This window comes from Pelophylax lessonae (assembly GCF_965119305.1).
Source record: "Pelophylax lessonae genome assembly, chromosome: 10".
NCBI lineage: Eukaryota > Metazoa > Chordata > Amphibia > Anura > Ranidae > Pelophylax > Pelophylax lessonae.
Window position 1 is genome coordinate 145,943,958 of NC_138777.1, and position 15,391 is coordinate 145,959,348.

Consider the following 15,391-nt stretch of genomic DNA (forward strand, 5'->3'; position numbering starts at 1 on the left):
TAAACTTGTGATTTTACAACTTTGTGATTATTTTTTTTTATACTTGTTTTTAATGAATAAATGGGGTCTCAGGTAAAGCACTAAGCTGGTGTGCCCTTCTTGCTGTGTTTTGACATCCATGTCACAGAAACCACCAGGACTTGAGCTCCTGGACGGGCCTGGGGGCCAGACTCCTTCCCACCGACTATGTAACCAGGACTAAGGCCCCCACCTTCTTGGGATTACAAGGAGCCTTTTCCCCAAAAGAGTTATATCACTTCCCTGAGTACCTGGCTGGCCGTTAATTATACCAGCTACCCTTTCCATGCAATTAGGGCTAGAGGGACTGTTTTGGGACCCCTTGGCATACTGTGCAACTATTATCCTGGAGTGATGTGTTATGTACAGGGGGTGACTTCCAACATATGTGGGGTTAAGACATTTTTTTTTCCTGTTACAGGTTTCCCGACATCAAATAATGTTGCTGTAATTAGGTTTAGGTGATAAGCTCTCACTTTGTTATATCAGACTGCTAGGTGCTGGGAAGGAATCTATTGTTTTCTTGTGTTTGATTGTTTATGTAGTGTAATTTTCTACTGGGACTTGTAATATGTGTCATACTTGTCTAGGGGGAAGGTTTTTATGTATATATGCTGTACTGTTTGTTAATAAAGTTAATCCTGTTTCCTCCAACATTGGTTCTGTCTGATGGTCAGTGAAAAAAATGCCTTCTTCATTGGTGAGTGGGAGGAAAGACAGGGGGGAGATTAGAGAGCTGAATGCATGGCTAAAGACCTGGTGCAAGAAGCGGGGGATTTGGGTTTTTAGAGCATTGGGTTCACTTTTCATTGGGGTGCAACCTATGTCCTATACTGCTGGAACAGTTAAAGGGCAAAAATGTATAAACCTATTACAAGATCATTGAGGCCCCCACTAGAAATGATGCTCTGTTGGACCTGGTAATCTCAAACCATGCAGAGCTCATTAATAATGTTCATATAAAAGAACATCTGGGTAGCAGTGACCATAATATAATTTCATTTAATGTTAGCTGTAAGCAAAAAACGCATACAGGAAATACAAAAACACTTGACTTTAAGAGAGCAAATTTTCCAAGGATGGGGGCTGCACTCCAGGATTTAAACTGGGAGGGAATATTGGCATTTATGAGCACAGAACAGAAATGAGAAAATTTCAAAGACTTTATGCAAACTCATTGCAAAGTATATTTCCATGGGTAATAAGTTTAAAAGGCTAAAAATAAAATCCTAAAAGAATTGAGCACTGTAATTTCAATGCCTTTGTTTCTCCTTTTTAGGGACTCGTTAAGGACTGGAATAGTACCACTGGATTGGTGTAGGGCCAATGTGGTGCCTATATTTAAAAAGGGATCAAAGTCTTGCCAAGTAACTATAGACCTGTTAGTTTACCTTCTATAGTCGGGAAGACACTGGAGAGTTTAATAAAAGGCCACATAGATGAGTTCTTGCTGGAAAAAAATAGTTTAAGCAACAGACAGAATGGATTCATGAGAGACAGAAGTTGTCAAACAAACCTGATTTCTTTTTATGAGGAGGTAAGTAAAACCATGGACAGAGGGGTGGGTGTGGATGTAGTATACTTGGATTTTGCAAAAGCCTTTGACACAGTTCCCCACACACACGGCTAATGTGTAAAGTCTACAGGCTTGGAAAGATCAGTTTGTAAATGGAAAGAAAATTGGCTAAAAGACAGAATTCAGAGATTAGTGGTTAATGATTCTTACTCTGAATGGTCTAAGGTTATCAGTGGTGTACCCCAATGTGCAGTGTTGGGACCCTTACTTTTTAATATCTTTATAAATGATATATTGGGTCTGGGATTAAAAGTACCATTTCAGCCTTTGCAGATGACACCAAGCTTTGCAGTGGAATAACTTCTTTACAGGATGTCTCCAACTTACAAGCTGACCTCAATGCACTGTTTCATTGGGCAACTATGTGGCAAATGAGGTTTAATGTTGATAAATGTAAAGTTATGCACTTGGGGGCTAAGAATATGCATGCATCATACATACTAGGTGGAGTAGAACTGGGGGAATCCATAGCGGAGAAGGATCTGGATGTTCTGGTAGATCATAAGCTTAATAATAGCATGCAATGCCAAGCTGCAGTTTTCAAAGCAAGCAAAGTCCTTTCTTGTATTAACAGAGGCATGGACTTCAGAGAGAGAGAGATATAATTTTGCCCCCGTACAAATCATTATAAGACCTCATCTGGAATATGCAGTTCAGTTTTGGGCACCAGTTCTTAAAAAGGATATCGAGGAACTGGAGAAAGTGCAGAGAAGGGCAACCAAACTGATAAGAGGCAAGGAGGAGCTCAGCTATGAGAAAAGATTAGAGGAACTGAATTTATTCTCTCTTGAGAAGAGGAGATTAAGGGGGGATATGATTAACATGTATAAATACATAAGGGGTCCATATAGTGAACTTGGTGTTGAGTTGTTCACTTTAAGGTCAACACAGAGGACAAGGGGGCACTCTTTACGTCTAGAGGAAAACAGATTTAGTCTCCAAATATGGAAAGGTTTTTTCACCGTAAGAGCTGTGAAAATGTGGAATAGACTCCCTCCAGAGGTGGTTCTGGCTAGCTCACTAGATTGCTTTAAATAAGGCCTGGATTCTTTCCTGGGTGTACATAATATAAATGGGCACAAATATTTATAGGTAAAGTTGATCCAGGGAATATCCGAATTGCCTCTCGGGCGATCAGGAAGGAATTTTTTTCCCCCTTCTGTAGCAAATTGGATCATGCTTTGCTGGGGTTTTTTCGCCTTCCTCGGGATCAACTGTGGGTATAGGATTGTGTATATGGGATTGTATGGTTGGGTTTTCTTTACTGTTTTTTTTTTTGTTTTTTATTGGTTGAGCCAGATGGACTTGTGTCTTTTTCAACCTGACTAACTATGTAACTATGTAACTATGAAACAAACCCCCTACTTTGGTGGTTAGTTGTAATAATGTTGAATTCTTTTAACTGACCACTGGTAAAATTATAATTCATCCACCTGCTGACCACGAGGAAATAGGAAATTAGGACAGTAGGAAAATGCCCCTTAAATAGGCATAGGTGGTTAACAAAATCATTGGCATCAGTGATGACACTGTGAGGAAGCACTTGCCAGTAAGCATAATGGCGCATCAAGGCTATGATCTTCACATAGCCGCAGGCCACTGCACAGCTGCACATACATGCACATAGGTGTGCAAGAATGTGCACACGTGCCTGCCACTAATGCTGGTGCCAAACGGACTATTGAAACTGATCAGCTGCACATAGACAGGGCTGTCTTGTCTATAGCATTCCTGTAACATTTGCGATCTGTGACTATCTGATTACCCATTACCAACCTGACTTGCCTTGACCTGCTCCTGATATCTGCCTGTACAGACCCTGGCTTACACTTGGACTGCGCTTTTGCCTGTTCCTGATCGGCTTGTCTCCAGCCTTAACTCAGGAGATATAAAGTGGTAGGATTATAGTTTTAACACTCTCGTCCGACTGCATCTGGAGTATGCTGTCCAGTTCTGGAGTCAGTCGCCAGTCCTCAGAAGGGATGTGTTGGAGCTGGAGAGAGTCCAGAGAAGGGCAACTAAACTAATTAGGGGATTCGAGGACATTAATTATTCTCCCTGGAGAAGAGAGGCCTGAGAGGGGACATAATAGCAATTTACAAAAACCTCAACGGTGATCTCAGCATAGAAAAAACAAACTATTCACGAGGTCATACAATGCGATTAGAGGAGAAGCGTTTTAACCTCAGACGTACATCTCAAGGATCAGAACATTCAGGGGTATATGATTATGGCCATACACACCTACACAGGTTGAGCTGGATGGACTAAAGTCTTTATTCAACCTCAACTACTATGTAACTATGTAACTCTGACTTCACATTTGCCTACGTTATTGTACGTGATCTTATTGCCAGTTATCAGCCCCGCTTGCCAGACTTCACACCACGTCTAAGTCTCTGTGCTATGATCATCTCCAGCCTGCAGTCTTCCAGTCACACTCCTGCCTGCACACCTGTTCCAGGTCACAGCTTATGTGAAAGCCTACCAACTGTCTGCTGTTCCTGTGATTGTCACTTGTTGCTGCAGGATAAGGCTTTGCCTTCATGTGTCCAGTCTCCAGTCCATCATCTACGGAGGAGAAGCTACTCAGTGCTGACTGATTTAGATATGCCTGTCCACCCGAACCAGCTTCTGGCAAGAACTGCGAGGCACTTGGGCCACTCTGTGCCCTCTTACCACCTTTTTGCTTTAAAGGGGGCCCTGAGCCAGAGGTGTAAAAGAGGCCATCCTCATCGCTTCGGGCTCTTCCACCAAGTACATGACTGGCACTGTTACCTGGGAATATCAGGCTATTCTTTCCTGTATACTGCTACGGCAAGCTCTGCTGAATGACATCAGTGCCAGAACTCTGCAGTCACTAGGTGGAATATTATTTCAATGCAAAAGGTTATTGTTATAAGGTGTTATTTTAGTAAATGCTCATTCCCCGATTTGGGGTGATCCTATGACTGGACTACAATATTAAACACTTGCAGGAACTACCGCAGAAAAGGCAAGCCATTGGTTATGAGTAGGGATGATCGAACTTTTGAAAAGTTTGGTTCGACCAGAACACCCGAATTTCCCGAAAGTTCGGTTCGAATTCCCGAACCCCATTGAAATCAATGGGACCCGAACTTCGGGAATCAAAAAACACAATTTTGAAGCCCTAAAACCTAATAAATGCCCTTAAAAAGTGCCTATGGTTCTGGGTCATGCCCCAGGGACTATGAATCAGGCAACAAAAAGTTCTTAAAAATTGTCGTTTTTGATAGAGAGACAATTATTGAAAAAATTATTGGAAAAAAAAAAGAGATTTCTTTAGATTTAGTGTCTAGGGGGTGTAAAAAGTGTACCTGTGAGGTTTCAGCACTGTAGCATGTCCAGAACCAGAATTATAGCATGCCAAACCTTCAAAAATTACTTTTTTGCTTAACCGCGCCTTTCTTATAGTTAAATAGTTAGTGAGGTTGAAAAAAGACATCAGTCCATCCAGTTCAACCTATGATGCGTGTGTGTGTTTGCTTTTAACCGTACATTGTATACCCCTGTATGTTGTGGTCTTAGGTGTCCATCTAATAGTTTTTTGAAACTATCAATGCTCCCTGCTGATACGACTGCTTGTGGAAGAGAATTCCACATCCTTACCCGCTCTTACAGTGAAGAACCCCTTGCGCACTTTAAGGTTAAACCGCCTTTCCTCTAGTTTTAGTGAGTGGCCACGTGTCTTATTGTATCTCCTTTCTCTGAATAGTTTGTTCCTTATGCTCGGGTCACCAGTACAGTATTTGTACATTGATATCATATCCCCCCTCAATCGTCTTTTCTCCAGAGAGAAAAGGTTCAGTGCTTGTAGTCTTTCCTCATAGCTGATGTCCTCCATTCCCCTAATTATTTTTGTTGCCCTTCTCTGGACTTTCTCCAGTTCCAGCACATCCTTCCTGAGGACCGGTGCCCAGAACTGGACAGCATACTCCAGATGTGGCCGGACCAGAGTCTTGTAGAGTGGGAGAATAATCTCTTTATTTCTGGAGTGAATCCCCTTTTTTATACATCCCAGTATTCTGTTGGCTTTGCTTGCGGCGGCTTGGCATTGCATGCCACTGCCAAGCTTGTTGTCTACCAGTACCCCCAAGTCCTTTTCCATCCTAGACTCACCCAGAGGTTCCCCCCCTAGTGAGTAGCTTGCTTTCTGGTTTCTGGCCCCCAAGTGCATTACTTTACATTTATCAACATTAAACCTCATCTGCCATGTAGTTGCCCACCCCGTTATTTTGTTCAGGTCTGCTTGCAAGGTTTCCACATCCTGCATAGAAGATATTGGCATGCCTAGTTTAGTATCATCTGCAAATACTGAGATTGTACTCGATATCCCCTCCTCTAGATCATTTATGAACAAATTAAACAGGATTGGTCCCAGGACAGAACCCTGGGGGACCCCACTTTCCACACCCGCCCAATCCGAGTACTCCCCATTAATCACCACCCTCTGTACTCTCCCCTGGAGCCAGTTCTCTATCCAGGTACTCACCTTCTGATCCATACCTACCTTCCTTAGTTTGTACAGTAATCGTTTGTGGGGAACGGTGTCAAACGCCTTTGCAAAGTCCAGATACACCACATCCACAGGCTTACCTTCATCTAGGTTGCAGCTCACTTCATCGTAGAAGGTTAATAGATTGGTTTGGCACGAACGATTTTTCATGAATCCATGCTGATTACTACTTATAATACCGTTTTCATTACTAAAGTCTTGTATGTGGTCCCTTAACATCCCCTCCAAGATTTTGCAGACTACAGATGTTAGGCTGACCGGCCTATAGTTACCCGGGATATATCTCGGCCCCTTCTTAAATATTGGTACCACGTTGGCTTTTTTCCAATCAGCTGGCACCATACCCGTCTGTAAACTATCCTTAAAGATCAAGAATAATGGTCTGGCAATCACCTGGCTGAGCTCATTAAGAACCCTCGGGTGCAAGCCATCCGGTCCCGGGGATTTATTTATGTTAAGTTTCTCTAGTTTAGCTCTAAGTCTTTCTTCTGTTAACCATGGCGGCACTTCCTGAGGTGTATTATTTAGTTCGGCCTTACAAGCTGGGTTCGTGTAGCCCCCCGATTCTTTTGTGAAGACTGAAGAGAAGAAATGATTTAACACTTCCGCCTTTTCTCTGTCCTCAGTGGCCATTTTTCCTTTATCATCTTTTATGGGGCCAATGTGTTCTGGCCTCGCTTTCTTACTGTTTATATACTTAAAGAACTTCTTGGGGTTCTTTTTACTCTCCACCGCTATGTCTCTCGTGTTCTATTTTAGCCGCCCTGATTTCATCTTTACATTTCTTATTACACTCTTTGTAATGCTTAAATGCTGCCAATGACCCCTCAGTCTTGTATTTTTTGAAGGCCTTTTCTTTAGCACTAATATACATCTTTATGTTTGAGTTCAGCCACCCAGGGTTTATTTTTGCTCTTTTAAATTTATTTCCCTTTGGAATGCACTGGCCAATCCCCCTGTTTAGTATGCTCTTGAAGCACTCCCATTTTTCCTCCGTGTTCTTTGTTCCCAGGGTTCTATCCCAATTGATATTTTCTAGCAGCAAGCGCAGTTTAGGGAAATTGGCTCTTTTGAAATTCAGTGTCCTTATATTACCCCTCTGCTTCCTATTACTGTAATTAATACTGAAACTTATTGACCTATGGTCACTGTTTCCTAAGTTGTCCCGTATTTCTATATCCGTGATCAGGTCTGTATCGTTGGTAATCAGTAGGTCAAGTATCGCATTGTTTCTTGTCGGTGCATTCACCATCTGACCCATGAAATTGTCCTGCAAAACATTTAGGAACTGCCTAGCCTTGGCTGAGTGCGCGGTTCCTTCTGCCCAGTCTATATCTGGATAATTAAAGTTCCCCATTATAATGACATTTCCTATCCTTGCTGCCAATTCTATCTGTAAAAGGAGGTCCGCCTCCCCCTCCTCCCTCTGGTTGGGGGGCCTATAGCATACGCCCAATATTACCTTCCCCGCCGTGCCTTCCCTTTGAAGCTCTACCCATAGGGATTCTGCCTCATCCATAGCTCCATTATTAATATCATCCCTCATATTTACCTGTATACTGTTCTTAATATACAGACATACCCCTCCCCCTTTTTTACCCTCTCTATCTCTGCGATAAAGGGAATACCCCTGAATGGTCGCCATCCAGTCATGAGAGCTGTCAAACCAAGTCTCAGTTATCCCCACAAAATCTAAGTCCTCCTCAAATATCAGCAGCTCCAGCTCTCCCATCTTGTTGGCCAGGCTTCTGGCATTGGTATACAAACCTCTTAATTACCTCTTGGTATACAAACCTCTTTTGCTCCTAATAAAGCAGATGTGTGTGACGTCTTTTGCAGTGGATTTAACGCTTACAACAAGAACAGGCGTTAACTTGTCACTGAGGCTTTAAGTCCACTGCAAAAGGCTTTGCTACTCTGCGTCACACACATCTGCTTTATTTAGCGACAACTTTGGGTCGCATAGCAGTGTGCGTCTTGCAGGTGATTTTCACATCGCACAGTTGATAAAGCCTCAGTGACAACTATACATAAATTAAAATTCATCAAAAAAAAAAAAAACAGATTTTCTTAGCATTTAAGTAGCGCAGGGATGGTGTTGCTCTCCTTTCATAAAGTGCAAATAAATAAAGTGCATAAATTGCATAAATAATCCAAAACATCCAACTAAGCAAGAACAGAGTCCTTCAAAAGTCTTTGTTTATGTAGTGCCAGAGCTGGTGGTGGTGACATTGTACGGTGGTTCCTATAACTGACACCAATGACCCTGCATTAAAGGCACTGTGTATTGCTCTGGCACTACATAAACAAAGACTTTTGAAGGACTCTGTTCTTGCTTAGTTGGATGTTTTGGATTATTTATGCAATTTATGCACTTTATTTATTTGCACTTTATGAAAGGAGGGTAACACCATCCCTGCGCTACTGAAATTCTAAGAAAAATAATCAGTTTTTTTTGTGATGAATTTTAATTTATGTATAGTTGTCACTGAGGCTTTGGCAACTCTGCGCGGTGAAATTCACCTGCAAAACGCACACTGCTATGCGACCCAAAGTTGTCGCTAAATATAGCAGATGTGTGTATCGCTGAAATGTATTTTGCACAATAGCTGACTAGCAAGCACGTATACCTGCTGTAGATATATCAGCAGTGCAACGTGCTCACTAGACAGATCCCTGACACTTAAAACTTTCCCTACAAAAACTAGATTATTGACTCTAACTATAGTGGTATATAGTACCCTAACTACACTGCATATCACATATCACTTTCCTGACACTAAAAGAACAGCTCCATACAGCAGAAGATAATTTCTAACTGACACTGTCCCTTTAAATTGTTTTTTTTTTCTAACTCAAACAGCACAATCACTGTATTTCTAACTACACTGACAATCTTTCTGTAAGCTGACTGCTCTTCTGATGATATGGAGCTTTACAAGCAATCGGCTATGCAGCAACATTGTTTAACACAGCAGGAGAAACACAAATGCTTCCACTCTCTTCCAAAGCCTCTGTATTACAGTGCTAGAGGTTAGGCGGGGCTATGTTATATACTGGGGGGCGTATTCACTGATTGGCCTCTGGTCCCCGTAGTCACTCCAATCACGTTCCTAGCAGACTCCTGCCCCCTCATTGGCTTTTACTGACGTTTCTGGGCCAATCACAGGCTTTTAAAGCCCACTTCCAGTCCCATTGCATTTTGGGCGGTTTGGGTGACCGAATTCCGAACTTTTATCGCAAAAAGTTCGGAATTTGGCCGAATTCCGAACACCCAATGTTCGGGTCGAACCGATGGTCGACCCGAACCGTTCGATCATCCCTAGTTATGAGTTCCAATTAACTATACAATGCATTATAACCTCAATACTTACTTAGTTGTACAGGGGTAATAAAGACAGTTCTTACTAAAACACTTTGATTAAAGTGGCCTATGAAATGGATCAGAACTAAAATTAAAATAATTTCACTGCTTTTTTAGGGGCAGTGTCTGGCATTTAAAACAGGCAATTGCAATTACGACCATGAAGCCTAATATCAAGGTAAATAGAATATATTTTCCACAGACAAGAGAAAGGCCTGCAAAGCTGCCACATACAATTAATTTTTCCTTACAATACCCAACAGCATAATCTGAGATTTGCTAGCAGATTGCCTTGTAACCATGTAACATTTGCTACATTTTAAATACCACACTTCTAGTTAAAAGACAAGTATGGCCAAATATTTTTTGACCCAGAGTCAGCTTATAGCGGACTATTGCCAACTGTCCTCTAAGGTGGCAGAGCCCTTGCAGGCTCTGGAAGGCTCCCAACCATATTGTTAGGATCCACCCAGCTGCCTGATTGACAGGTAGCTCCGGTTCTTTATTTGCGGCTGAGAGCCACAGCCAACTAAGTGAGCGCTGGAAGGACAGAGTGGAGAGCAGTGACTGATAGTCAGACAAAGACCTGAGTGATAAGTGGTCATGTGATTGCTCAGTTCTCTGTCTTAAAGCCAACATGGAATGCTACACACACCGATGCTGCAGCATGGAGGCGAGTATGTATGTTTTTTTTTTTTTTATATATAACCAAAACTTCTCCTTTAGTTTAGAACATGCAAACATTTCCTTTATATCATGGGCCTTATAACATTTTCAGAGTAAAACCAGATGTGATAAGTTAATTATTTTGTCTGTGCACATATAAGTTAGCAATTTGGAGAATAAGCCTTTTCTTTTATTGAAATGTTTTAGTAGATTGAGATTCAATGTTGAAACCAGTTATTTCCATTCAGTCAGGTCCCAGAATACTAATACATGTGTGTGAAAGTTTTGCGTCTCAACTGGTTATGAGTTCAGATACAGCCATGACTTTTGTTAATTGCTCTCTCGTGGTTTGTTATTTAAGCATTTTCAAAGGGTATCAGAATGTAGAGAAATGTCACCCTTTATTGTTCTGAACATACATTCATGATGGCAGAGACATTGAAGATGATCACTGGAAGACATTTAAATGATGTACATACAGTCATTAACTTGAGGTCATTCTTCATTGGTAATGTCCCACCATCACACTACATCAATTCTTCTCAAATTGAAAAAAAAACTTTCTTAATAACCCACTACATTAATAGCAAATTTTCTTGGCAAATATCTTCCCTGAACAATATTGTTTTGTTTTCCCCTTTCACAGTTTTTTTTTAAACCTTACCTGAATATAATGTGAATATATAAATCAGTCTACGCTGATCTCATCAAGCTTTGCATATGTTTCACTTACTTATTCCTTTCAGTAAATCAAAATCATGTTTTACTCTACAGTCAAGAAGTTCACCACTAGTTGTCAAAGTAGCTTTTAGTTTACACATCCTGAAATATTTTGCTTCCATTGCATATGCATCTTAACAAACTGGCATAGTTCCCAAAAAATATGCCTCTTTTAGTGGTTTTTAGCTTTCCACACATATTTGCCTGAATGGTTCAGTGTTTGACTTGTTTGCACTTTTGCTACATCTTAGCAATAACTCTTCCTGCACTTTCGCTATCTTTCGGTAAATATTATATCCTCTTTCTGATGGATGTTTTGTTGGCTTCGTACTGGCTTTTCATAAAATCTTTTTGTTGACCTTTTAATGGCATGATTCACCTATTCCCATGTTAAAAAGTAAAGTTATTCAGTCCTTGGCTGTTTTTGTACAGTCACTGGCTGATCCTTCATAGTTACTGCTTCCACCCCTGAGTATTTTGGCACCACCGTCACGGGGCAAAGTTCCAGTAAATGCTTCTTCTTGGGTCCTCTTTAGACTGAGTACCTCTGCCTGAAGCTTTGCTCTTCCCTCTTGTTCCTATAGAATGAAAAAATAGTGTTACCAAAGACAGAGTGCACATTTTATCTGTAACATGTTTGCTGTATATTCTTCATTATATTTAAAAACCTTTTTAACCACTTAAGGAACAAGCCTATTTCTGACACATGTTGTTTTACAAGTTAAAATTAGTATTTTTTTTTGCTAGACAATTACTTAGAACCCCCAAACATTATATGTATATTTTTTAGCAAAGACTCTGGAGAATAAAATTACAATATTTTACGTCACACGATATTTGCGCAGTGGTTTTTCATACACAATTTTTTTGGAAAAAATACTTTTCACTGAATTAAAAAAAACTAAACAGTAAAGTTAGCCCAATTTTTTTGTATATTGTGAAAGATGGTCACACCGAGTAAATAGATAACTAACATGTTAGGGTTTAAAATTGCGTACAGCCGTGGAATGATGACAAACGACGGTACTTAAAAATCTCCATAGGCTACGCTTTAAAAACTTTTAATGGTTACCAGTTTAGAGTTACAGAGGAAGTCTTTTGCTAGAACTATTGCTCTCATTCTGAGGATCATGGTGATACCTCACATGTGTTTTGAACACTGTTTACATTTGCAGGCGTGACCTATGTATGCGTTTTCTTTGGTGCGCAAGCACACGGGGATGGAGGCGCTAAAAACAAAAAATGTTTTTCCTATTTTTATTTCTTTCATTGTTCCTTTACATGGTTACATATAGTTACATAGTTAGTCAGGTTGAAAAAAGACACAAGTCCATCCGATCAACCATAAAAAAAAAAAAAACAGTATTGAAAACACTACCATACAATCCCATATACACAATCCTATACCCGCTGTTGATCCAGAGGAATGCGAAAATAAACCCCAGCAAAGCATGATCCAATTTGCTACAGCAGGGAAAAAAAATTCCTTCCTGATCCCCCGAGAGGCAATCGGATATTCCCTGGATCAACTTTACCTAAAAAAAAATGTTAGTACCCATTTATATTATATACTCCTAGGAAAGAATCCAGGCCTTTTTTAAAGCAATCTAGTGAGCTAGCCAGAACCGCCTCTGGAGGGAGTCTATTCCACATTTTCACAGTTCTTATGGTGAAGAAACCTTTCCGTATTTGGAGACGAAATCTGTTTTCCTCTACACGTAAAGAGTGCCCCCTTGTCCTCTGTGTTGACCTTAAAGTGAACAACTCAAACCCAAGTTCACAATATGGACCCCTTATGTATTTATACATGTTGATCATATCCCCCCTTAATCTCCTCTTCTCAAGAGAGAATAAATTCAGTTCCTCTAATCTTTTCTCATAGCTGAGCTCCTCCTTGCCTCTTATCAGTTTGGTTGCCCTTCTCTGCACTTTCTCCAGTTCCCCAATATCCTTTTTAAGAACTGGTGCCCAAAACTGAACTGCATATTCCAGATGAGGTCTTACTAATGATTTGTACAGGGGCAAAATTACATCTCTCTCTCTCTCTGGAGTCCATGCCTCCTTTGCACTTAAAAGTATTCAAAATGCCAAACTCCGCATTTTTGGATACTGTCACTTTTTTTAAACCGACGCTGTTGGCAACCGAGTAAAAGGGAAGTGACATTGTGACGTCGCTTCTGGGTTACTTCATCGGAGACCCAATCAAAGCCGAATCCGGCTTTGTTCGCAACTCTGACTAGCTAACAGACAGAGACCCAGGCAGAGCAGTGGCTGGAGGGGGGAAGTCCCCTCCTGCTCCCTGTGATGACAGCCGAGCAGCTGCTGAGCCGCATCGGTTGTTATCACCAGAATGCCAACCACCGACTCTAAAAAAGAGTACCGGGGTGATGCCTCTAGCTACCAGGCATCACCCCGATACAATCACTTCTTCAAGTCATATTTCTCCATTTGTGTTTTTTAGGCCAATCAAGTTTAAATGTTTCTATCTGCCAGGAATGATCTGTGCTCATAAGGACCCAGTATGTGTGCAGTTATGGTGGAAACAGAGCAAAATCCTCCTGTCACTCTAAATCATTAATTATTGTGAGTTATTGAAGCTTCAAGAAAAAAGCAGTGCATGAAAACAACTTTAAAATGTAGGTCAGGGCAAACACATGTGCAAAACATTTCTGCAATACAAACACATTTCCCCGTGGTATTTCTCATAAATATGCTGCAGGTAAAGAAAAATACTGTTAATCTATCAGAAATCCAATGTATCCAGTAGATTTAAAAAAGACAAAACAGGCTGTTCACTTTGCAAGGGAAATTGCGATTTGCAAGGAAAGTTTCCCCAAAGCTTAGTATATATGGAGAAGTTTAACTTTTCAAAGATCGCGTGTAAAGAAAATGAAAATAATAATAGTAATTTTGCATGCACATGATTGAATGATGGAAGTTAGCAGAGCTTCACCTCATTCATTAAGCTTGACTCTATGCTATCACTTAGGGGCTTGTTAGCCCCCTTGTGTTAGCGATAAAGTTAAAGAGTTAGTTCAGCTTAGTACAGAAAAAATGTAAAGGTGATCTAACACCAGACATTATTTTCCATCAGTATTTCTAGGATAGACCAGATGGATTCTGATTGGTCAGCATTGTCACATTGATGGCACTGACCTATCAAAATCCATCTGGTCCATTCTGGAAGTGTTGACAAAGAAGAGAAGATTGGGGATTTCAAATTCCAAGATCGCTAGAGCTGCTGCTGGGGTGACAGCTCGGAAACACCAGGGGTAGGTACAGCGGGGACTAGGGGATAGGGAGGGTGTCTGGTGTTAGTTTACCTTAACATTTTTCTGTAAAGGTGAATTACACTTTAAATAAAAATAAAAAGTAAAAAAAAGGCTATAATAAATGTAAGCACCCACGAATGCAAACACGAGCATATGGTGCGCATGTGTATGTAAACACTAATTGCGCCACACATGGAACAGTGGGTATAGAAAAGAATTGCCCACTTTAAAATAATGACATTTTGTTGCTTTGCAGCCTGAAGTGAAGACAGACACAGCTTTTGTTTTATCCTGCTGTATTTACCCAGTGCAACTTTTAACATCCAAGCAAAAGATATAGCACCAACATGTCACAATGTTGGAAAAAGGATCATTACCTTGCGTCAGTATTTTGCCAAGAGTCTGCCAAACAAAAAAGGTGGGTTGGAAGCTTTGCACGAGGAGAACAGTGATTTATTTGGTATTGCAAAATCTTGGCTTCACTCTTCACATGACTGGGCTATTATTAATCCTGGCTATGCTCACTTTCGGAAAGACAGGGTCAAACGGAGGGGTGGTGATGTCTGTCTCTGTAAGAAGTGATCTCAAAGCAAGTGTGAAAGAGGACCTGGTTGGAGTGTGAGGAGTCTGAAGCATTATGGGTGGAACTGTTCATGGGTGTGCGTACTACAAAGGTTTTCATTGGAGTTTGTTATAGACCTCCCAGTGTTAATGAGGAGATGGAGACTCCGCTCCTTGCACAGATAGAAAGGGCTGGGACAGTTATAATAATGGGGGATTTTAACTACCCAGAAATTGACTGGAGTAATGGCACTGCTAGGACAGTTAAATGGCAAACATGTTTAAACCTATTACAAGACAATTTTATGGTCCAGTTTATTGAGGCCCCTAACTATCAATGATGCTCCATCTGGTCCATTCTGGAAGTGCTGACAGAGAAGAAGGGGAAGAGCAATCACCAGGATGACAGCTCGGCAACACCAGGAGTAAGTACAGTGGAGAATAGGGGCTGGGGAGGGTGTCTGGTGTTAGTTCACCTTAACATTTTCTCTGTAAAAGTGAATTAACCTTTTAAATGAAAATAAAAAACAAAAAAGTTATAATCAACTTATAAGGGACTATATCGTAGAGTTTGCTAAAGACAACAACATCATCAGCAGTAATCAGCACGGGTTTACAAATGGGCGTTCTTGTCAAACCAATCTCCTAACATTCTACGAGGAGGTGAGCTGTGAGCT

General features: G+C 40.9%; 1 protein-coding gene across 2 annotated transcripts in view; it reads right to left on the reverse strand.

Moving 5' to 3' along the window:
- Positions 1 to 11,273: 11,273 nt before the first annotated feature.
- The window catches only part of SIPA1 (signal-induced proliferation-associated 1), a 148,967-nt gene continuing 144,849 nt past the window's right edge, over positions 11,274 to 15,391 (reverse strand). For both annotated transcript variants that reach the window (XM_082270220.1, XM_082270219.1), the window contains one exon: positions 11,274 to 11,459. Coding sequence is in view for 1 of the 2 variants with exons in the window: in XM_082270219.1 (XP_082126345.1) it covers positions 11,289 to 11,459 (171 nt within the window). In the remaining variant the exon portion in view is untranslated. The remainder of the gene's footprint in view (positions 11,460 to 15,391) is intronic.